The sequence below is a fragment of the Macaca thibetana genome, chromosome 4, assembly GCF_024542745.1.
Source record: "Macaca thibetana thibetana isolate TM-01 chromosome 4, ASM2454274v1, whole genome shotgun sequence".
Lineage (NCBI taxonomy): Eukaryota > Metazoa > Chordata > Mammalia > Primates > Cercopithecidae > Macaca > Macaca thibetana.
The window spans coordinates 111,584,135-111,608,303 of NC_065581.1; the positions used below are offsets into that span (position 1 = coordinate 111,584,135).

Consider the following 24,169-nt stretch of genomic DNA (forward strand, 5'->3'; position numbering starts at 1 on the left):
GTGGGAGGCCAAGGTGGGAAGACTGCTTGAGCCCAGGAGTTCAAGACCAGCCTGGGCAGCGATGAAACCTCGCCTCTGCAAAAAACAAAAACAAAATCAGCCAGGCATGGTGGCAAGCACCTGAAGTCCCAGCTACTCAGAGGCTGAGGTGGGAGGATTGCTTGAGCACAGGCGGTTGAGGCTGCAGTAAGCTGAGATTGTACCACTGCAGTCCAGCCTGGGTAACAGAGTGAGACTCTGCCTCACACACACACACAAAAAACAAAAAAAAAAAAAAAACAAAAACAAAAAAACTTGAAGAATTCAAACAAAGGCATCCTAAGGGTCATCAGGCCATCAGTGACCCTGACAATGGATGTGAGGCCCTATTAAGTTGAGGGGTTATTGGAATTGGAATGCAACAGAGAGAGTACTGGGAACAAAAGAGTCAGTGATCAGAGAGTAGAGTGTTTCCAGTTGAGATTATCATCACAAATAATTGTTACTGTTAATCATGACAAGGTCAAGACTATGATCATGGGAGTGGGTGGCTAAGTAGAGGAGAGACAAATGGTCTAAGAAGACCAACTCCTGAAGGAAGCACGGGGAGGAAGGGACAAGAACATTTCACTGGGGAATTAATATTTTAAAATTTATTCAGCAATGCTAAAATGTTTCATCTTTTAAAAAGTACTAAAATCTTAACTTTTAAAATTCTAAAACAATATTAATATTAGAGTTATAAGAGATTTAAAAGATTGAACTTATTACAGTAGAATTTCTATACATTTTTCCCCTTCCTTCCTTCCTTCCTTCCTTCCTTCCTTCCTTCCTTCCTTCCTTCCTTCCTTCCTTCCTTCCTTCCTTCCTTTCGACAGAGTCTTGCTATGTCACCCAGGCTAGAGTACAGAGCACAATCTCGACTCACTGCAACCTCCATTTCAGGAATTTAAGCAATTCCCCTGCCTCAGCCTCCTGAGTAGCTGAGATTACGGCCGTGTGCTACCATACCCAGCTAATTTTGGTTTTTTTTTTTTTTTTTTGGTGTGGTTTCAGTAGAGACAGGGTTTTACCATATTGGCCCACCTGGTCTCGAACTCCTAAACTCAAATGATCCACCCACCTCAGCCTACCAAAGTGCTGGGATGACAGACATGAGCCACCGCGGCTGGCCTAGAATTTCTGTAAATGTTAATTTAGTAAACGTTTGCATTCACCAGTTCCACCCAAGTCTGTGTTTGTACTGGATACTGTTTGGCAAACAACCTTCATTCACACCTCTTTCTGTGCTCTCTCCTGTATCTCTGGAGCTAGAAGTCCAGGCACTACATTTCTCAGGCTCCCTTTCCTGAAGGGTTTGGGTGAAATTTGCATTCTGCCAGTGCTCTCACATGAGATTTGGAAGGCAAAGTGGACACTGAGAAATTCTCCCTCTAGCGGCAATGGCAGCAGTTTTACAGAGGCTGGCTGAACACCCAGCTCCCTCACCAGATCTAGCCTCTGAGCAGGGGTGGCTGTGATGCTGTTGGCGGTTTGCTGCAGTATCTTGACCTCTGGGTGGCAGCAGCAACTTGCCGAACTCTGGATTGCCCTTGCAATGGTGCTACCTGAAAGCTGAAGGCAGCCTGATGATGATCACTTCTCTAGCCTTTCCAACACTCCTTAAGTTGCTTTGATTTTTCTTTAATGAATCTGGACTGACACAATATTTCATGCCAAGATTGGTTCCAGAGCTTCAAAGATGAGAATCTTGTTGTTTGACCTGGTTGCATTTGCTTACAGTGATGACCTAATTGCCTAATTCTAGTGCAAAATAGAATTATGAGGAGACATGGCATGTGGTGGCAAACAGCTCCTTAAATTAACACCTACGGTTGTCAGAAGAGAAGGACCTATTGAAATCAAGAATTGAGGAGACTAAGTTGACCACTGCTCTAGAGTCTGAAAGTAGGAAAGAGAATGAGGAGGACCATGGGGTATGTCATCTACTTACGACTGCACCAGAGACCATAGAAAGAAAATAGCAAGCTGGGAAACTTTACACTTTTGGATCAAGGCCTGGTCAAGAACTAGAGGACTTCTAGGACCCTTGTAGCCACATTGTTGATATAGCCAAAAATCAGACCTAAAGTCTGCTTCTGCATATTGCAAAATTACAGCCTAAGATAAATTCAAAGACTTGCCAAGTCTCTTACGTGACAGTTAAAGTTCTTATGGTAAAGAGTGGGCTATGAGAACTGGAACAGGGGCATTTGGAAGATTTGGGTGAATCTGAGGACTTTGAATGCAAATCCTCCTGAGGCTTACTTGTCAGGAAAATAAGTCCCTCCGTCTTCGTTTGTCCTTTCTCCCTTGTCAACAGACTATTGATTCCACTTGAGGCCATTACCTAACAAGTGACTCCTAGATTTCTGAAAACCAAGCCAGACCCCTACTGACTACATCAAGACCCTGACTGATAAAATGCCCCTTAACCTTTAAAAAGTAAGAGAGCTACTTTGATTGAAGTTTCACTGCACTGTGTGTATGAGTTGGTTTTGAAGAGATTTAAGACTAAGGGAGGGAGGTGGAAGAAGAGAGCCATTTGCTGAGTTGCACATGTGTTCATTTGAATAAAGATGCACTTCTGGTAGACCCTGGGGCCACTGCTTTTGACAAATCCACAACATATTTTAATTATGGCCATTTTTTAATAGTATCAACACAGTTACATAAAGTAGGAATGACAGAAATAGAAATGATTATTCAGGTCAGGCACAGTGGCTCAGCCTGTAATCCCAGCACTTTGGGAGGCCAAGGAGGGCAGATCACCTGAGGTCAAGAGTTCGAGACCAGCCTGGCTAACATGGTGAAACCCCGTTTCTACTAAAAGATACAAAAAATTAGCGAGGTGTGGTGGCACATGCCTGTAATCCCAGCTACTCAGGAGGCTGAGGCAGGAGAATCGCTTGAACCCGGGAGGCAGAGGTTGCAGTGAGCTGAGATTGCACCGTTGCACTCCAGTTTGGGCAACAAGAGTGAAACTCCATTTCAAAAAAAAAAAAAAAAAAAGGAAAGAAAGAAATGATTATTCTCTGATTTCATATGGGCACAATGTCTTGTATTTCACAAATGTATAGAACACCATGATGCAGGCATTGGGATAAAGCTGGGCTGAAGGCAATCTGCAATTGTTGCTATCTTTGGTACCTCTTGCTAATGCAGAGAGGGGACCTTGGGGACCCATCTTCTGTAATATATAAGAAGAAGATTTTTGTAAAGTGAAATAGAATGAAAAGACGGATGAGGAGGACAGGCCCTGGGCCTGGTGGAGGAGGAAGTCAGGTTGCTGTCCTGGCAATTGTCTCTCAGCCTATGATGGCCCTCGTATTATATTTTGTTGCTCTCAGGATCTGGTGTCCTAGCTTTATTAGGCAATTGTGAAGTGAAATGGAGAGTGATTGTTTTCCTTTATTTGCCAACTTCAGAAACATCTAGACTAATAGTAATAATAACTAGAACCATAATAATGATGCTAATTATATCTTTCATTTATTGACCACATACCAGGCACTGAAGCACTAAGTGCTTTTCAGGCATTAGCTCACTTAGTCCCCACAACAGCTCTACGAATGAGATACTATTAGAATCCTGAATTGCAGGTTTATAAACCTGAATTCATGAGAGGTTAAATTCCTACCTAAAAATCACATAGGCAGTCAATGGTAAAGCTGGGACTCAAATCCAGGCCTTTCTTGCTTTAAAACCCAAGACTTTAACCGTTACACTCTTCTAAATCCCTTTTGACACGTCTTAGTCTGTTCGGGCTGCTATAACGTAATACTATAGTACAGGTGGCTTATCAACAACAGACACTTATTACTCACAGTTCTGGAGGCTTTAAGTCCAGGATTAGTCACCTTCAAATTCAGTGTCTGGTGAGAGCCCACTTCCTGGTTGATAGATGGCTGTCTTCTTGATGTATTCTCACATGGTGGAAGGGGCAAGGACCTCTCCAGGTTCCTTTTATTAGGACACTAATTCTATGCATGAGGGTTCTACCCCTATGACCTAATCGCCTCCCAAAGGCCACACTTCCTAATACCATTGCACTGGGGATAGGTTTCAACACATGAATTTGGGGATGGGGGGTACATACATATTCAGTCTGTAGCACAACATGGCCTTATGCCCTGTAAGTTTTATCTATTAAGTATCTCTCAAATCTGTCTACATTTCCCCACCACCATCACTCTAATAATAAATACCATGGTCTTTTCTAAAGGATTACTGCACCACCTTCCTAACTAGTCCATGGTTATTGATTCTGGCTCCACTTCTAATCATTTTAGCCAAAGAGAAAATTTTAAAACATAAATCTAATCATGTTGCACCGAGAACAGTTTAATGACTTCATGTAAAGGACCATCCCTTTGGGGCAGTTTTTAAGACTGGCATAGTCTGCCCTTGGCTCTGTTTCCAGCTGCACTGGGCCCACCATTCCCTAAACCTCCTGGCCCCTCCTTTGCTTTTTCTTCTGCAGCCTCATTAAGCTTCCTCAGTTCTTGCAATGCACCATGTGCTTTTCTTCCATAGAGCCTCTGCATATGCTGTTCCCTCTGTCTGGAGCGCTCTCCCAATTCCCCACCTGCCCACGTTCACCTAGTTCCTGCACCTCACTGTTTAGATGTCACTCCCTTAGCAAAGCCTTTCTAATTCCAGAAATAAATTAATTCCCCTCCTTTTATTTTTTATTTTTATTTTACTTTTTTTGACCGAGTCTTGCTCTGTCGTCCAGGGTGAAGTGCAGTGGCACAATCTCGGCTCACTGCAACCTTCACTTCCCAGGTTCAAGCAATTCTCCTGCCTCAGCCTCCCGAGTAGCTGGGATTATAGGTGCCTGCAACCATGCTGGCCAATTTTTTTTTTTTTTTGACAGAGTCTCACTCTGTCGCCAGGCTAGAGTGCAGTGGAGCAATCTTGGCTTACTGCAACCTCCGCCTCCCAGCTCCAAGTGTTTCTCCTGCCTCAGCCTCCTGAGTAGCTGGGACTACAGGCATGCGCCACCATGCCCAACTAATTTTTTGTATTTTTAGTAGAGACAGGGTTTCACCATGCTGGCCAGGATGGTCTCTTGACCTTGTGATCCGCCTGCCTTGGCCTCCCAAAGTGCTAGGATTACATGTATGAGCCACCATGCCTGGTAGTTTTTGTATTTTTAGTAGAGATGGGGTTTCACCATGTTGGCCAGGCTGGTCTCAAACTGCTATTCTCAAGTGATCTGTCTTCCTTGGCCTCCCAAAGTGCTGGGATTACAGGTGTGAGCCATTGTGCCTGACCAATTTCCATCCTTGAAAGCTCTCACAGCAACATTTGCCTTTGTTTGGAGAATGGGGTTTTACAAGTATTTGTGTGGTTCTCTGATGAATGTCTGGCTTTCCCCCATCATACTGTAAGCTCCGTGAAGGCAAGAACCAGGTCAGAGTTTGCTTACCACGGTAGCCCCAGCGCTTAGGACAATATTTGTTATGTGGTAAGCGTTCAAGCAATAGTTGTTGAATAAATGGAGCTACAACAGCCTTCCCTGGGGTGTGGGAAACTAACAAGCCCTTTGCAAAAGTCTAAAATGTGCTTAGTCCTTTTACAGAGGATAAAGTTTAGCTGAGAACGGGCGTTCAGCTGCATAGGGAACCAATGCCAGCACGACAGCTCTATGCTTCTGTCTGTCTCAGCCTGTGAAAACAGAGATTAGGCCTTGTAGAGGAGTTTTAGTGGGTGGAAGCAATGTTTCAGGCTTGTGTTTTAAGTGGCTCACTTCTCAAGTAAGTAAACCCAAAGAAAGTAGTTGCTTAACATGTAGAATAGCAAGTTGGTGGCCTGGCGCAGTGGCTCACACCTGTAATCCCAGCACTTTGGGAGGCCGAGCCGGATGGGTTACCTGAGGTTGGAAGTTCGAGACCAGCCTGACCAACATGAAGGAACCCCATCTCTACTAAAAATACAAAATTAGCCAAGTGTGGTGACGCATCCCTGTAATCTCAGCTACTCGGGAGGCTGAGGCAGGATAATCGCTTGAACCCGGGAGGCAGAGGTTGCAGTGAGCCAAGATCGCACCATTGCACCCCAGCCTGGGGAACAAGAGCGAAACTCCATCGCAAAAAAAAAAAAAAAAAAAAAAAAAAAAAAAGAATAGCAAAGTTGGTACAGTAACTTTCTGCCTCTCTTCAAAAGGCAGCAGGGTGGATTGGTCCTATGAAGGTGGGGATTGAGAGGACGAGCTGAGCCATTCTGATCTGTTTCTTCTGAGTGGGAAGCCTGGAATTCTGGACCCCATTTTGTGGCCACTGCACACAGAGTGCTGACCTGGAATAATTATGCTCTGGTGGTCGTCTCCACAAGGGGCTCTGGGCACGCCTCAGGATTGTTGCCCTCAGGCAGAGGCAGGGCATGCATTGAGACTGATCCCAAACACCCCTCCTCCAGGCCCAACTTCTGGATGCAGCAAGTTCTGCAATTAGAGATCCATTATTTGGTCTCTCTTTCCCTCTAAAAAAAAAAAAATAATAATAATATTAAGTCAACACAAAGAAGAGGAACACATCAGATTGATGTATCAGATTTGTTCTATCAGGTTTGTGTCAGATGTTATTATTTTGACGCGATTCAGAAGGAGAATTTGAAGAAAATGGAAAGCTAGGCAGTGGGAATGTTGGCAGCAGGTAAGGGAAAGGTAGACAGCAAAGAGAAACTTCATCTACTTTATAAACTGCTCCTTCCATTCAGCAAATTTAGAGGATAAAAGACTGTTTTGTTCAGATTGGAGATTCAAGGGGGGAATTATTACTTTTAAGATTATTGCAACATAGCTTTGATTGTTGTAGCTGCAATCGCCCTATTGGGCTTGGACTTTACTGTTGTTGAAGAGAGACTGTGTTTGATTTTGCTTGGATACCATAAAATCACAACAAAATAAATTCTCCTGCATGCTACCAGGCAACACCAAGATCTCTTACACCACGAGAAGGACTGGTGGCCAAAGATGCAAATGGCTCTGCAATGTACAGGGTGCATACAGTGCATCTGAAGAACCTAAAAGTGATTTTTAGAATAATCTTAATAAACAGTCAAGAATTAAAGATGTCAAGCGCTTTCTCAAGAAGTTTAAACTTTATAAATAACATTTAAAAAAATCTATAAAGCCTGACCAGTCTTCCTCAAATTAAGTTATTTCCTACTGACTTGGCAGCCAAAACGGTTTAGGATCTTTTGGAAGTTGATGAAAAAGGAGTCGGCGGATTTTGCTCTTTGCTCTGCATCACGCCCTTCCTGGGACCATTAGGGAACCTCCCAGGCTTTCAGGATAGGTTCCGCTCAGAAAGGTCACCCGGGCAATGGAAACCCCGGGCAAAAGTTAGCTGGCAGGACAGCGCAGCTCCTCCAGGCAGCGGAGGCAGCGCGTCCCGGCTCTCAGGGACATTTCCTTCCCACCTCGACCCCCGGGAGGTGGTCCCGGTATAAAGGCTCGCTGAGAGGGTGGGTCACAGCACAGCTTTGCAGCTGCGGAGAAACGCCCAAGGCTGTGTATCTCCAGGAGGTAGGGAAGCCTGCGAGCCTCCGGGTCCCCGCCCCCAGCTTTCCACGCACCGGCGCATCCCGGAGACGGGCGCTGGGCTCGGGGCACTGAGCCGGGGAGGGGGTGTGGCGGACCAGGGCGGTGCAGGGACCCTGCCCAGAGGCCCAACCGGCCTGGCCGACCTTCCTTCCCGACAGGAGCGGTAGCTGCGAGGTGGGGAAGGCGGGGGGGAGGCCTCACCCCACAGCGTGCGGCCGGGAGGAGGAACCGGTCGCGGAGGGCGGGGAGCCGGGCTCAGCAGCCCGGCGCGGGAGTGAGTGTGGGCGAGCCAGCCAGGGTGAGAGCGGGCGCCGGGCCGCGGCCGCCGGCCGCAGCGGGCTGAGATTGTTGTCCTCTGTCACCAGGGCGGCTGGGCTCCCGCAATCCTGCACACCGGGCCCGATCCCGGCGACAGGGCGGGCGGACAGCAGCGCATCCCCGGGGTCCCGCCGAGCCTGGGCGCAGCGAGCCGGGAGGAGGCGTTCGCTTGCATCGCCTCGCTGCTGGGAAACTGAACGAGGCCGAGAGACAAGGTAAAAGGAAAGACAGAGACTGGGAGACAGGGAGAGACAGAGACAGGGAGAGGAGAGAGAGGTGCAAGACGAACACATTGTAGACAAATTGTCAGCAAGTTTGTGCCTGCACGCTGGGGCTCTGCGTGCTTGATGGGAGGGGGTGGTAGCAGTGATGTGTGTACGTGTGCGATACTCATAGATAAGGAGACTAGGAGGTTGGGGAGCCTCTTTGCATCTCGTACGTAGATGTCCCTATTAATATCCCCCTCTCTGAGTTGTCATTTCCGCTTGTGGCACGTCCCCTGGGCTCCAATGGTGCAGAAGCAAAAGGCAGCCACCCTCTTATTGTGATGGTCGGTACTGTTGCTACTATCAGATGGGAGAGGTAGGGCGTTGAACAGATTCTAGGAGCCTCCCTTCCTCCACCCCCTGACTATTTTTGGAAGGGCTGGGGGGAGGGAAATGGCTTGAAGGCTGCGCGGAGGCCCGGGCGCGTCAGACTCCAGCGGCGCTGTCATGGTGCAGTTGTTTCCCGGCAGAGCCTGCATTGGAGGGCAAGATAACTTTCATCTCCTCTTTGAAAGATACGTTTCACATAGAGATCTTGCATTGCTGGCGGAGGAGTTCTGGGAAATGGTGGTGCACAGGCGGCCAGGTGCATCGCAACGGGCAGGCATCCGTGCAAAACGAAGCAGCCATCAGCCGCACAGGAAGGAAAGCCCCTTGGGAAGGGAGGCTGGGTGTGCTGACTGGGATCCCAGGCTTTGGATGCTGGAAGTTCTGCCCCCTTCTGTAAATAGAGTCAGGTCCAGCCCAGAGGAAAATATCAGCAATGAAGCCTTAGCATCCCAGAATGTTCACTTCTGAGCTTTTCTTTTTGGGGTGGAAAACTTGTATCTGAAATGTTCCTGTGAATGTTAAGAAAGTTAAAAATTAATTATTTTTCTCTTCTTTAATGCCCATCCATTTTTCGTCTTGATCTGAGAATGACTTTCCCAAAGACACATTCATATACAGAAGCCAGACCTATGCAAGAGAAAGTATAATAATTTTCAATGAGGCAAAGGTCATTAATATGACCTACATCTTCATAAAATGCAGATTTAATCACAAGTCATGACGATTGTTCTTTGAGAGGCTTTTTATTCCCCATGGTGAAAAAAGATTTGTAATATGGATAAAAAGTACCTGACATCACCAGAACAGTGTGACAAAATACATATCTATTTTTTCTTGTCTGTTCATCACTTTGTGGCAGATTTAGAACAAAATGTGAGAGATCTATACTAACTTAGTATGTTTCATGCTGAAGATTAAGAAACAGCTTCAGACTGACCCAGATAATAATATTTGCTAGGCTTTGAAAATATTTGCCTAGCTCTTATTTTATAGACTCATTTTCATCTTTGTGAACTAATGATTTTCACAAACTGGTTTTCTTCTGTCCTCATTGACCTCATTTAAGAACTCTTTTTTTACTTGATTCCTTCCTGCCAGGGAGTGGGGATTGGAGAAAGCTAGTTTGCCATTTAAAAATGTTCAAGAATTGTTTGGTGCTGCACTGGGCCTACTTTCTGATAACTATGCTGCGCACACAGCATCTTGGAAATGAAAGGAGGCGTGACTGTCACAGGATGTAGGAAGCCCATAACTGGGCAAGGTTGGTGGCATTTTCACAACTCCAGCTCTAGCTACTGCAGCCACACCCTGTGGTCTGAATGTGACAGGCATGCAGGGCCCAAACACCTCTGCAGGGTCCTCTGTGTGTCTGCTCTTAAATGTGTACTTCCTTGTGGTCTGATCTAAGGAGAACTAATGTTTGGCAAGGCATGCAATGTATCTTCTAGCAAGGGATGGAAAGAAGGTTGCAGATGTCTTTGGGTGTAATTTATACTTTAGGCTTACAATAAACAAAATTTAATTATGACACTGAATATCTTTCATGCTGATCTGCTATACACTTTGTCTTTTGCTTACTTGTTCATGTTCTTCCAGGGAAAAGATCATTTCTTATTGTTACTCTGTGTAATTCATACTAGTGAATAAGAAACAGCATTGTTCCCTGGTAACCTGCACACATATATTAGTAGTATACTTGTATTAACTCAGAGATGTCCCTATTCTTCTCTACCTTTCAGCCATCTTAGTGTTCATTAATTAGTACCATTATTAATGGGTGAATAGAAAAAAAAATTACATTTAAAATTAAACAGCACGTGAACTCTCTTCAGCAAAAGACTTGAATAGAAGGGAAACTGAAATTTATTCATGACTTTAAAAATTTTGTTCAATAGTGGGCTTCAATATTAGTGCTATTCTTATACATGTTTAGACATTTAATTAAGTAATGTCTGTGCTTCCTTCTGTTGTGAATCTGTTTATGTATTTATCTTCTCAGTTCATTTTCTTTTTGGTTAGAAATGAGCCACGTTGTCTCTGGTTGTCGCAGGGCTTGAAATTTTCTGCAGTAGTTTCCTAAGACCTAGAAATTCAGTCGCATTGCTTATATATATTCTTGTGGCTTAGTAGTATTTCTTCAGTGCTTTTCTTAGTGTATTCCTTTTTAGTAACACAAACAAGAAACTGATTCAAGAGCCAATGTCCATTCTGCCAAGAGACAGAAAAAATTGAGTTGTGGTATTTCACAACTGTGCTTTTTCACAGAGTAATGTTGAGAAGAGTATGTCTTTCAGCTGGGAGCATCCCAAATAGCAGATAGTCCAAATTCCCTCTGTGTCCTGAATTTTAAAAAATGCAGCAGATGGTTATTGATTGGGTGGGTGTTTTTTTTTTTGTTTGTTTGCTTCCATAGTAGCCTGGACTTTTCCATTACAATACTTGCCCTCCTTTGTTGTAACGTTGTTTATATCATCTTCCTCTACCGGCACATAAGTTGTAAGAGGGGCTTGTTTCTCCTGTTGACTGCTGTTTACTCAGTACCGTGGTCCCTTACAAATAGCTACTCAATACATATTTATCGTGAAATAATAAATACAGGAGTCTTACCTTTCTGCTAATTATGAGGTGGATGTATTTAGCTGCATCATAATCTTAGTTCCTTCCCCTGGAAAAATTTGGAGATGGTGCAGGGACTATTTATTGGTATACAGCCCATCAGTGTCCACCAAATTCTCCCATTCCATCCCAATGCCTAGCTTCACTCTTCATTCCCTCTCCTTCATGCCCCCGCAGTATCCTGCACCTATTAAAACTGTTTTATTGATCTTGGGAATAGTGAGTTCATTGATGTTCTGGATCTGCCTCTGGTGTTCTGGTTCTGTCGTGTCCATGGCCAGAACACTGCTACATAAACAGTCAGCTGGAGGATCTCATGACCTTGCACCAGCCGTTGTTTTAGCTGTGCCTTGTGCTGCCATTGGTTTTGGAACTGAAGAGCACACTTGGGAGTACCTCTGCATTTTAGGGTCATCTCTCATATTGCAGGTGGAGAAACTGGGACCAGGGGAAGGAAAATGGAAACTAGTATTTGCAGAAACTCTGCTACATGCCAATCAATCTGCTGGAAACATGACATACTTATTTTTTAAAAAATAAATTTAAGCAGGATAAAAATAAACCTAATTTGGCATAAGTATACCTCATTTTACAGATGAAGAAAGAAGGACTCAGAGAAGCTCACTTTTCTTAAACCTGCATGCACAGCAAGAGAGAGAATTAAGATTCAACTCCAGGTCTTTCTTAGTCCAAAGTCTGCGCATTTCCTGGTGCCAAACTCTCCTCCAATAGGTAGTTGTTGAGGACCTTCATACACAGAACCAGCTCAAAATCACCCAACTAGCTGGGATAAAGTTTAGCCTAGAACTGATATTTCCTAATTCCCAGTCTCCTTTTACTAGCTTCTTTTTATTAACATCATTTTAAATTTCTTATCAAATCATGTAATAAGACAAAGTGTTAGTAAAAAGCAAGAAAATCATGATTTCACAATATAGGAAATATGTGTACATGTGAATGATGAAAGCAAAATGTTTAATGTCTGAAAAAGGAAGGATATTGCATCCACTTTTTTTTGCATTGAAGAGGAAGAGGTTTTGTAGGGATTTTCTCATAGATGTAAAGTATTATGAACTTGATTCAATGAAACAAAAAATATATATCAGAGGCCTAGGATGTGGTCAGGGATACACTTGGTGTCAATGAATGAGATTTTGCAATGTTATAGCCTCTATACCAGTGAAATGTTCACAGTTTGTTTAGAGTGAGGTAAGACTAGCAGTAGTGAAAGGTAGAAGCCAAATTGTACCTATGATAGTGTGGATTACTAGTGTTAGAGGCCTCAGTGGAAAATAATGGTGAATGTTGGTTGGTGTGTTTAGGAAAAGCTTCAAGTGGTATGCGGATCCTGGGTTAGGTATTTAGATTTGTTCAGCTGAAAGTGTTCTTCAGAGGGGTGATGTGAAGGGGCAATGAAGAAATTGCTCCTGAGTTGTTCCAAGATATGAAGCATGAAGGGGAGAGTGTTTGGCTGTAAAACTTATACAGCCCCTCTTCTGCTGCGCTCAGTTAATGGCATCCCCAATCCTGAGAGTCATCTGCGACTCCTCAGATATACACCCTGGAAATCCCACCTATACCCACCCCCACCCGGGTGACCAGTCACCAAGTCTTACAAATTCTGCTCCCTAAAACTGTGTTATATTTGATTCTGCACTCACTCTGCTCCCCTCTGTCTGATTTCCGTCTTCTGTCATCTTCCACCTGGATTCCTGAGATACCTTCCCAACTGATCTTTCTGGATCTTCCAGTTTTGTCCTTCTCGAATACACCTTTTAAAAAACCATAGCTAGAATAATCCCAGTTATACCTTCTCACTTCCAGCTTAAAATCTCTCAGTGGCTTCCAGTTGCCTGCTAGGGAGCCAGAACCAAACTTCTGAGCATAGCACTCAGGGCCCTCTGCCATCCGGACACCACCTCACTCTCCACCCTCTTTTTCCAGAATGTCACCTTGTAGAGTTTCTCAGTGTCTGACTGGTGGTAGTTCCATGTCCCACTCATGCTGTTACTCATGCCCAGGCCTTTGCTCAAGCTCTTCACCCTGCCCAGGATGTGTCTTTCATATGTTTCACCTGAGTGACTAACCCATTTACCGAGACTCAGCTCGGGTGTCTGCTCCTTGCCAAGAAGGACACCTTTCCAGAACACCCACACTGGCAGAGCCGCCATCCTCTGTATCCTCGCATCTTGGTATTTGCACTTAGCCCTGGTATTTTTATATTATCTTTTCTATGTTTTATCTCCCACTGTGTCCTAAGCTCCTCAAAAATAGTCTCTGTGTCACATCCACCTTAGTAAGCCCAGCATTGAGCTCTGGCACTCTGAATGTGTTAGTTATGCTGTGAAAGTAAAACTGGATGAATAGTGGGCACATGCAGGGAAATTCTGAGTTTAATGTAATGAGAGAGAGAGAGAGAGAGAGTGCACAATATTTCAGAATTAATCTACCAAGCTATGTGAATGTGAATTAGAAGAGGATAGAGGCAGAGTGATTTCTGTTGCAATGATTTACTGAAATCCCTTTTAATTCCATAATTCTTGACTGAAGATAGGGACTGTGTGTTAATCATCTGTGAGCTCCAGTGCTGAGCCCAGCTTGGAGTGGGGTATCTGAAATGAAATGAATGTCTTTAATATACATGCAGATACATGATATAGATAATAGAGTGGTTGATTGATTGATTTCAGAAAGTTTTATTTTTGCATTTGAAAACCTAACTTCCTAACAGCTTAGGGGAGTCATTTTTAAGGTCCTTCAGGCACTGTTCACTATGTATTATTCTCCCAAATTAAGATAGCTTTTGTATGTGGGCAGGTGGAATATTTTTCCCCAGGAGATACAGGCTGCTAATGGGCACACAATTCCAGCAGGGCTATAGGTATATATGTGACAGCCCAGCCACAGGTAATTCTTTCTCTACGAAGACTCCCTTGGAGAGTCACCCACTGAGAAGTACCTCTCTAGCCTATAAGACACCAAGTTGGGTCCTACTTCTAGTAAATACTCCTTTCAAGTAGCCAAGAGAAGTTTGCCTCTATCTTTCCTACCAATGACTGCTGTTCACTGCATCACTGTCCTGTGTCTTGCTTAGTAATTGCTTTCTTGCTCCAGTACATCCTTCTGATGCATTGCACTTAGAGCAGCAGCAGTGTGCAAAGGTTTACATCCCTTTTTTTTTTAAGATAATAGGCTAAAGAGCATATTACTAGCTTTGCATTCATACATCTGACCAGATACCAATATATAATAGTATTAGCAATGCCATTTTAAAATAAATTGTAATTCATAATTTCACTCTATTACTTAAGAAATCCTTCATGAGCAGTGCTCTTTTATGGACTATAATCCAAATTATAATATGATTTTTTTTTTTTTTTTTTTTTTTTTTGAGACGGAGTCTTGCTATGTCGCCCGGGCTGGAGTGCAGTGGCCGGATCTCAGCTCACTGCAAGCTCCGCCTCCCGGGTTTTTACGCCATTCTCCTGCCTCAGCCTCCCGAGTAGCCGGGACTACAGGCGCCCACCACCTCGCCCGGCTAGTTTTTTTTGTATTTTTTTTAGTAGAGACGGGGTTTCACCGTGTTAGCCAGGATGGTCTCGATCTCCTGACCTCGTGATCCGCCCATCTCAGCCTCCCAAAGTGCTGGGATTACAGGCTTGAGCCACCGCGCCCGGCCTATAATATGATTTTTATAGCACTCACAGACTCCTCTCATTTTCTTTTTTCCTTCAGGAAGGTGGACCATCTCACATGTATGAGCTTTCTTTAGGAGTTTTGCTTTTGCCATTCTCCCCTTCTTCCCCTCTTCCCCTATTCCTTTTTTTAACTTTCATCATCATAACCTAGAAATGCAATGGGGACTGTGGCCGGGTATGGTGGCTCACGCCTGTAATCCCAGTACTTTGGGAGGCTGAGGTGGGCAGATCACGAGGTCAGGAGATCGAGACCATCCTGGCTAACACAGTGAAACCCTGTCTCAACTGAAAATACAAAAAATTAGCTGGGTGTGGTGGCAGGCACCTGTAGTCCCAGCTACTCAGGAGGCTGAGGCAGGAGAATCGCTTGAACCCGGGAAGTGGAGGTTGCAGTGAGCTGAGATCACATCACTGCGCCCCGGTCTGGATGATAGAGTGAGACTGTCCCAAAATGAAAACAAAAACAAAAACAAAATCTTAACCAACACAGATAATTTAGAAGGAAAATGTCCACTCTGCTTAGCTCACCCCACCCCTAGCCTTACAACTTTTGAGTCTTTATACCTAGGGAGGAGAAAAACTAAATCAGACCCATTTGGCTTCTAAAATTGGAGTACATGAAACTCAAATTTTTAGAATGAAATGGTTTTTACATTTATGCTGTTTTAATTCATCAAATTGGTATGGGAAACTAGGATTTGGTCCTATTCCTGGAAAGTGTACAACACAACAGAGCAAAACATGTGCAAAGTGGGCTAAATTAGCAGATAAGAGAATCCATGCATATTGAAAACTACAATGGAGTGTTTTCAGTATAAGGCAAGCCACTTCATAGATCAATGGAAAAACTTTAGAGTTTAAAAAGAAAACAGAATGAAAGTGAACGTTTCTTCTTTTAGCAACCCAATTTTGTTTTATATATCTCATTTATGTATTTATTTTATCAAATATCATGGGAATTCCTAACATTTGCACAGTACTTTATAGTTTATAAGTGCTTTTCACTAAGTTGTTTCACTTGATAATAGACCAGGCATTCAAATTAAATAGAAATATTTCTCCTTTTAGCACTGTGGTGACCTTTGTAGATTGTTTTTTTATGTTGTACCTTTTCTTTTATGTTTTTCAGGTTCTTCAGTTGATTTAAAAGGACAGTGTTAAAACGAAAGAAGAAAAAGCAGTTCAGTCTTTGGGAGAGCTGCCTCCTTGTTGACTGCTGCAAATGCCTGGAATTCATTAATGAAGGATTAGATCTAGAAAAGTCCAAGCATGTTTTCCAGAGTGGTGTAGCCCTGTGCTGCCTCCAGTGAAGAGTCTCTTGGTGTTGGCTTCGTGCTTCTGGAGGGACCATGGCAACCTCCAGAGGGGCCTCCCGGTGTCCTCGGGATATCGCCAATGTGATGCAGAGGCTGCAAGGTAAGGGGAAGAAATTTCAGGGTTAAAAATAATTCAAATACCGTCTTAACCCACAATCAGTTAAATTTTGTTTGGGGTTTTACTCAATTTCATGGAACTATAGCCCAGAATGGGATGGATGTCTTTTATTCCAGTGTTTTCAAATAGGGGCATGCTGTCTTCAGATGCTATCTTCATTACATAGAAGGAAAAGATAAAAATACAGCTTTTTTTTTTTTTTTGTAATTGTGTGTCTGCATTAGCATGTCTTACATGTTATTCATTGTCCAGTTGGGAATTAAGAGTTATTGCCAAATGTACTGCTGCTGTCATTCAATAATACCAGTGACAATACGTTCCCCAATTGTCTTGATAGATTACAGACAAGTTGTGGACATATAACTATATGCTATTGTCAAATAAGTGAACCAGTGGCATTTCCCAACTAGAAGACCCTTGGATATTTATATATTTATTTATATATATATATATATATATATATATATTTTTTTTTTTTTTTTTTTTTTTTGAGATAGAGTCTCGCTCTGTCCCCCTGGCTGGAGTGCAGTGGCGCGATCTCGGCTCACTGCAAGCTCCGCCTCCCGGGTTCACTCCATTCTCCTGCCTCAGCCTCCCGAGCAGCTGGGACTACAGGCGCCCGCCACCTCGCCCGGCTAGTTTTTTGTATTTTTAGTAGAGACGGGGTTTCATCGTGTTAGCCAGGATGGTGTCGATCTCCTGACCTCGTGATCCGCCCGCCTCGGCCTCCCAAAGTGCTGGGATTATAGGCGCCGGGCCGATATTTAGAAACTTTTTAAGAAAAATGAGGCAAAAGAGGCCCAGAGAGATGAAGCGATGTGATGAGATGAATGGTTCGTGGCAGGGTACAGACTAGTCCTGTATCCCTCAGTGGTGCTCTTCTCTGCTTTGGATTTTCTTTTTAAGATGGAATTTTGCTCTGTCTTCCAGGCTGGAGTGCAGTGGCGCTATCTCGGCTCACTCCAACCTCTGCCTCCCTGTTCAAGCGATTCTCCTGCCTCAGCCTCTTGAGTAGCTGGGATTACAGGCATGCGCCACCATGCCCGGCTAATTTTTGTTTTTTTAGTAGAGACAGGGTTTCACTATGTTGTCCAGGCTGGCCTCAAACTCCTGACCTCAGGTGATCTGCCTGCCTCGGCCTCCCACAGTGCGGGATTACAGGCATAAGCCACCGTGCCCAGCTGCTGTTCTCTGCTTTCTAGAAGAGAACTCACAGGGAAATGCTATAGAAACTCATAGGTGAACAGATTCTAATTGTCAATTTTCTTTACATTTGTGTTTCAATATTCCTTGAAACACATATAATTATCGCCTGTAGTTATCTAAAAATATTTTTTCTTTGTCATAATCCCAATGATATATTCATTGCTTCATTGTCAGAATTCTAATGATATATTCAATGTCATAAGCCCAGCCTTCAAATGAATGGTTTTAAGGTATAAAAATACCCCGATTTAGAAGAGTTTTGTGCTAGTCTTTGCTAAGAGAACTTAAAAATAAATGTTGTAGCTTGACTTTTAGGTTTTCTAGTATCTCCAACAAATGATCATTGTGGTTTCGCACAGTATCAGTGATATTAATTTGTCACAGACCCACTTTCTTTGCTTACAATGTATTTGCTGTGCAGAGCAGTATTTCCAGTTAAGCATTCTTGACCTTCAGATACATACCAGGCTCTTAAATCTGGATATCCATGACCCAGAACGTGCTCACAGCTATAGAAAATCAGGATATTGGTGGAACTAGGAGTTTCTCCATGTCTGTCCAGAGACCACCAACTTGATTGACAGCTTCTGTCTTCAAGTGACCTCCCTACTAATGTTTGTCTGCCTGGACCGGTTTGTGATGCTTCAGTGTAAGTGGTATGTGTTTCCTATTTCTTGCTGACCAATCCCTCATGTCATGCCAGAGCCTTGTTAGATAAAAGATCCTTGCTGAATTGGGTCTAGATCTTTTCCATGGGCTGAAAATTTCTCTGCTTGGGTCTGCCCAGCACCCAAGGATCTCAGATTTCAGTTGTACATTGTCACATGGGTAGATGCAGTGCTGAATTTGAGTTCCATTCTACTGTCTATGTTTGTCTTGGCTGTTTGTCTGAGGGTAAATTACTGAACCATTTTGTGCCTCAATGACATCATCTATGAAATGATGGAAAGGAAGCCTGTGAATCCCTTACAAAAGTGTGGGGAAGATAATAAGGTAATAAAGCAGATTTTCCTTTGAGTGTATTAGATGTGAACATTCTCTGCATGACATACATGTTGACCATAAGTGAAAGTTGCAAACAGCAGATTTGAATAAACTCAATCAGAATCAGACTGTGTTCCTACAAACTCTCTACTCTTCATTCTGATATTAGTTTGAGTGGAAGTCCTTTTATTAAGATAATTGGGTTGGGGTGAGAGGAAAGTGAAGAGTATGGATAATTTAGTGTTGTGTTTTATTATGTTTTTATAGTAGATTTAGTTTTGCTTGAGAAATCTGTGGCGTGGATGAAAGAGCTGGAGCCTGCCACCCTGTCACACACTAGGCCTGTGACAGTGGATGCCTTATTTAACATCTACGTGTCTAGGTGCCCCATTTGCAAAATGTGGATTGCTCCCATCTGCTTAGCCCCTCTCAGAATTGTTGTGAAGCTCGATGAGATAATTTACTAAAGGAGCTTTAAAAATGATAAATTCTGTGATATGGTGAGTCATTCAAATAGTCACGGAAGAAAACTAGATGAGAAGGCACAGCTTGATAATTTGTTGCAATTTTTTCCTGCAAATTTTTCTAACTATCCAGATTTTTGGAGGAATGTTAATCGTTTTGTATACTCTGTGCTGTATAAAACTAGTCATTTTATTGCATAACGAAGTAACTATACTTATTGCATTAATTAGCTTTCCTTTCTATAAAAGAGAGAGTTATAAGGTGGCATAAGGGTACCTGACAAAGTTAGAAGAGTAAGCCTTAAAATTCAGAAGACAAAACTCCTGAGCACGAGATCCTTATCACCAGCCTTTGGTATCAATTACTTCATGTCTATAGGTTATGTTGGCTACAAAATGTAAAGTCTGTACTGCTACAAAATATAACACATCTAGCCTGCATCAAAGGAAACTCAGTGAAATGGCAGGAAGTGAAAGTGATCTGGTGAGTGTGTCTTAACAAATTGATCAGCTGGATTAATTCTGCTGATTCAGTTGGTGGGGTGCAGGTCTCTTGCTCTCAGTTGTCACTGTGCATATTTACTACTGCTTTAAGTCCAAAGAGGGGCCAATCTCCACAGAAAGAGGAGATCTGTCCCCTGTCAAGGGTATTTACTAACGCTGCTTACCCGCTGGAACCTCCAAACAAGTGCCCAAGATCCTAATAAATGGAGGGCTGGTGTTATTGCCCAGATAATGAAGACAAATTTGAAGAAAAGTAAATTTCCATTAGTGTAAACAGAACCAGAGTTGCTAATTTTCAAAGTTTAAATTCATAAGAACATTCTCCTAGAATCCTTTTTCTTTGTCTAGATATATATAATGAGTAACTAATGTGTTTGGGGTTTTTTTCCTCCCATTTTTGGGTTTCATTGTCATTTCAGACCTGTGCATAACTAATAAAGAGCATGGAGCTTTGAATAATGGCAACTTGGCATTACTCCCTTGCTTATTTAGCTTACACCCATAATTGCTGACTATTTTTCCTGCTTTTAGTTTTTATTTCTGGGACTAGGAAATTAAAGCACACACAGAGATTGCTACATAATTTAGCTGCAAGAGTAACCGTTCAATATTTCACCTTTGCCAATATTTGTGCTTGTTTGAGCATAATGTTTTAGGCTGGGATACTGAATTATGGATGAGCAGTCAGACTGCAATGCGGAGTTTCATTTGCTTTTAAGAATAATGAATGTTTCTGGAACTTTAATCAATTTAAATATAACCTTAAAAGCAAATACAGGACAATAGTATAATAAAGGAGTATTAAAACTTTAAATGCACATAATTAGTACATACATATTCTGCTTTTCAAGACTAACTAAAGGGGATCCATTTAACAGGTGGCTTATGGAGTTACTTAGTTTATAGTCACAACTAAGAAAATAAATGGCTGAACTCTTCAGATTATAAACTTCTTTTAGATAGTGACAACATTTTAAGGCTTTTTGTAATCTTTCATAGTTACTTAAAAAGAACTTGTTGGCTGACTTTTATTAACTACATTATAATGTGAACATACTATATTAAACTTTATGTTTTTAAAATGAACATATCAGTGTTGGTTATTGTAGGATGGGGTGACATCAATGCAATCTTATAGAACAAGTGATAAATGCCAGAAAACATTAAAATGTGTATGCTTAGGTGTTGTATATACAAAAAAATTAATAGGAGAGTAGGATTATTTACTGCAAGGACAAATTTTGATTTTTAAACCTTGTGAATAGATTCAAAGAGAAACAAACAAACAAAAAAGGATAAGAATTTACCCTTGGAGATACAGCTATGAAATTTGCTAATTGTTCAGTGTAAGGTAATCACAATCTCCTCTTGAAAATTTTTTGAGTAATAAAAACCTTAAACCTTTTTTGTTTTAAGTATTATATTTCCTATAAGTTCATTACACAAAAGAAAACTTCAGACTAACAGAAAGTATACTGAAAAGTAGAATGAAATAATAATGAATAATTGATGAAAATGTAACTTTCTTTTAATTTAGCATAATTGGCTATGATCACAGCTTGGGAAATAAAAAGCTTGGCATTTTGTGAGGATTGAAACATTTTTATAATGCCTTGATTAATTTTTATACTTATGATTGTTGGCTGCTTGTGTATCTTCTTCTTTTGAAAAGTGCCTGTTCATGTTCTTTGCCCACTTTTTAATGGCGTTGTGATTTTTTCTTGTAAATTTAAGTTCCTTATAGATGCTGGATATTAGACCTTTGTCAGTTGCATAATTTGCAAAAATTTTCTCCCATTCTGTAGGTTGTCTGTTCACTGTGATGAGTTTCTTTTGCTGTGTAGAAGCTCTTTAGTTTAATTATATCCCATTTGTCAATTTTTGCTTTTGTTGCAGTTGCTTTTGGTGTCTTCATCATGAAATCTTTGTTCCTGTGTCCTGAGTGGTATTGCCCAGCTTGTCTTCTGGGGGTTTTTATAGTTTTGTGTTTTACATTTCAGTCTTTAATACATCTTAAGTTAATTTTTGTATATGCTGTAAGGAAGAGGTCCAGTTTCAGTCTTCTGCATATGGCTAGCCAGTTATTCCAGCACCATTTATTGAATAGTGAAGACTTTCCTCACTGCTTGTTTTTGTCAGGTTTGTCAAAGATCAGATGGTTGTTGCTATGTGGTCTTATTTCTGGGTTCTCTGTTCTGTTGCATTGATCTATGTATCTGTTTTTCTACCAGTACTAAGCTGTTTTGGTTACCGTAGCCCTGTAGTATAGTTTGAAGTTGGGTAGCATGATGCCTCCAGCTTTGTTCTTTTTGCTTAGGATTGCCTTGGCTTTTATATGAAAAAAAGCTCAACATCACTGATGATTAGAGACATGCCAATCAAAGCCAAAACTATCTCACAACAGTCAGAATGGCTCTCATTAGAAAGTCAAAAAAAAAAAAAAAAACCAAAAAAAAAAAAAAAAAGAAAAATAACTGATATTGGCAAGCTTGTGGAGAAAAAGGAATGCTTATATGCTGTTGGTGGGAGTGTAAATTAGTTCAACCTTTGTGGAGGACAGTGTGGTGATTCCCCAAAGACTTAAAGACAAAAATATCATTCAACCCAGCAATCCCATTACTGGGTATATACCCAAAGGAATATAAATCATTCTATTATAAAGAAACATGCACTCGGATGTTCATTGCAGCACTACTCAGAATAGTAAATACATTGCATCAATCTAAATGCCCATCAATGGTAGAATGCATAAAAAAATGTGGTACATATATGCCTTGGAATACTATGCGGCCATAAAAAGAACAAGATCATGTTTTTTGCAGGGACATGGATGGAGCTAGAGGTCATTATCCTTAGCAAACTGATACAGGAACAGAAAACCAAATACTATATGTCCTCACTTATAAGTGGGAGCTACATGATGAGAACACATGGACACATAGAGGGTAACAACAGACACTGTGGCCCATTGGAAGATGGAGGCTAGGAGGAGGGAGAGGATCAGGAAAAATAACTAATAAGTACTATGTTTGATATCTGGATGATAAAATAATCTGTACAACAAACCTCCATGACACAAATTTACCCGTGTAACATACCTGCACATGTACCCCTAAACTTAAAAGTCAAAAAAACTTCATACTTTATTACTCTAACTTAATGACTCTTATTAAAACACAAAACAGTGTCAAAAACTCATTTATTATATTTAGGCTGAAATCCCTTTGGGTTTAATCTCTCTTTTCCCACATAAATGTTGTGTAAAATTATCTCAAATTTAAGTATGATACAATACAGTGATCATTTCTTTATGTTTTGGAGCATCATAGTTAAATACATTTTTGATAAATAAATGAATAAATCATTATGCCTAACTTAATGAACCGAAGATAAAATTGGTTAAGGCAATGAACCAATTAAACCAATTAAATTGGGTCCTGCTTTACCTGCCCTCTTTTTGAAGAATGTATATCTGAATTTTGGTTTTAGTCAAGAGTGGTTTTTTACTATAAAATCAGTTTAAAGATACACATCTTGCCTGAATGAGTGATGTGTTTGTTGTTTTTGTAAACACAACGTTTTAAGCACATTTTCCTTTTAAATGGTATATTACTTGTTCACATTACTCTTATTAATAAATTTATGAAGTCTTTACATTTGTGTAGTGCTTGGTCCTCTAAGCCTCTCTGTTTGTAAACCTATTTCGTCCATTGAGCTTTATGGAGAAAGTGCTTCAGGCCTTCAGGATCTTCAGTGACCTATAAAATATTGTCTCTCAAATAGAAAAAGAAAACTGTTAAAAAAAAAAAAAAAGAGCAAAGGTTTATAAATGCTAAATTATGGCAAGCAGTCAAATGTAAATCAATTCAAAAATTATATATGTGTCAATATATTTTATATGGCATGTAAGTACACTTTATTGCACCTTTGATATAGTGTGTGGCAGGCCTCTAAAAGTAAGAGTGTCTAAGGCCTACAAATAAAACATAAAGTATCCCTCTATATCATATTGCCTCCACATGAGTTTTTGTAAACATATTACCTTAATTTTGTTACTCTTATGATGTAACATTAAACACATGTACCAAAATTACTTCTTTGACCTCCCTGTTGAATTCCCAACTTCTTTGGCTCAGATTCCATATTCTAAGTCCATTTTAACTGTAATAGCTCTTTTTCCTCTAGCTCCCCTAGATATCCACCTATGTCAGCCAAGTGTCACTGCTTTCCATGCTCAGAAGATGTCCTGACTCTTTCGTCTCCTTCTGGGGCACCTTCTGGAATGAGCTCAAGTCACTGTTCCTAAAACCTGACTTATCTTCAAGGCCTAACTTCAATGCAACCTCCTCCGCAAAGGCTTTATTGCCAAAACAATCAGAAATTTCCTCTCCTTCCTCTAAACCCCTCTAGCTCTTTATAGCACAATATGACAATTATCTCGTGTTGCTTGTATTGGGTTGCACATAAGTATCTAAACTATTCACCCAGAATATAAAAACCTTGAGGACAGGAATTGGGTCAGACTCACATCGGTGACCTACACATTGTCTAGCATAGTGCATTTCATAATATGGACACTTCATAAGTATTTGTTAAGTGCATATAATATAAATAGTTAATATTATATTGATTTTCAATGGGGGAAGCTGGGAGTCCAGAATAGAGGTTATTTTTGACAAGTCAAGAGACAGATGATGGCTTGAACGGTGGATGGGGAGAGGGGTGGTAACATTCTGGATATAATTTGAAGGTAAGATTAAAACAATGTGTTGATGGATT

The 24,169-nt window shown here is 41.5% G+C and overlaps 1 protein-coding gene across 16 annotated transcripts in view; it reads left to right on the top strand.

Moving 5' to 3' along the window:
* Positions 1-7,346: 7,346 nt before the first annotated feature.
* The window catches only part of SYNE1 (spectrin repeat containing nuclear envelope protein 1), a 530,910-nt gene continuing 514,087 nt past the window's right edge, over positions 7,347-24,169 (top strand). For 12 of the 16 annotated variants that reach the window (XM_050786838.1, XM_050786854.1, XM_050786847.1 and 9 more), the window contains exons 1-3: positions 7,347-7,552; positions 7,936-8,103; positions 15,928-16,214. In XM_050786838.1, the coding sequence (XP_050642795.1) occupies positions 16,148-16,214 (67 nt within the window). In that variant the 5' untranslated portion in view covers positions 7,347-7,552; positions 7,936-8,103; positions 15,928-16,147. Of the gene's footprint in view, positions 7,553-7,847; positions 8,104-15,927; positions 16,215-24,169 lie in introns of those variants that run through there. The other 4 variants (XM_050786846.1, XM_050786843.1, XM_050786848.1 and 1 more) reach the window with 2 other exon arrangements.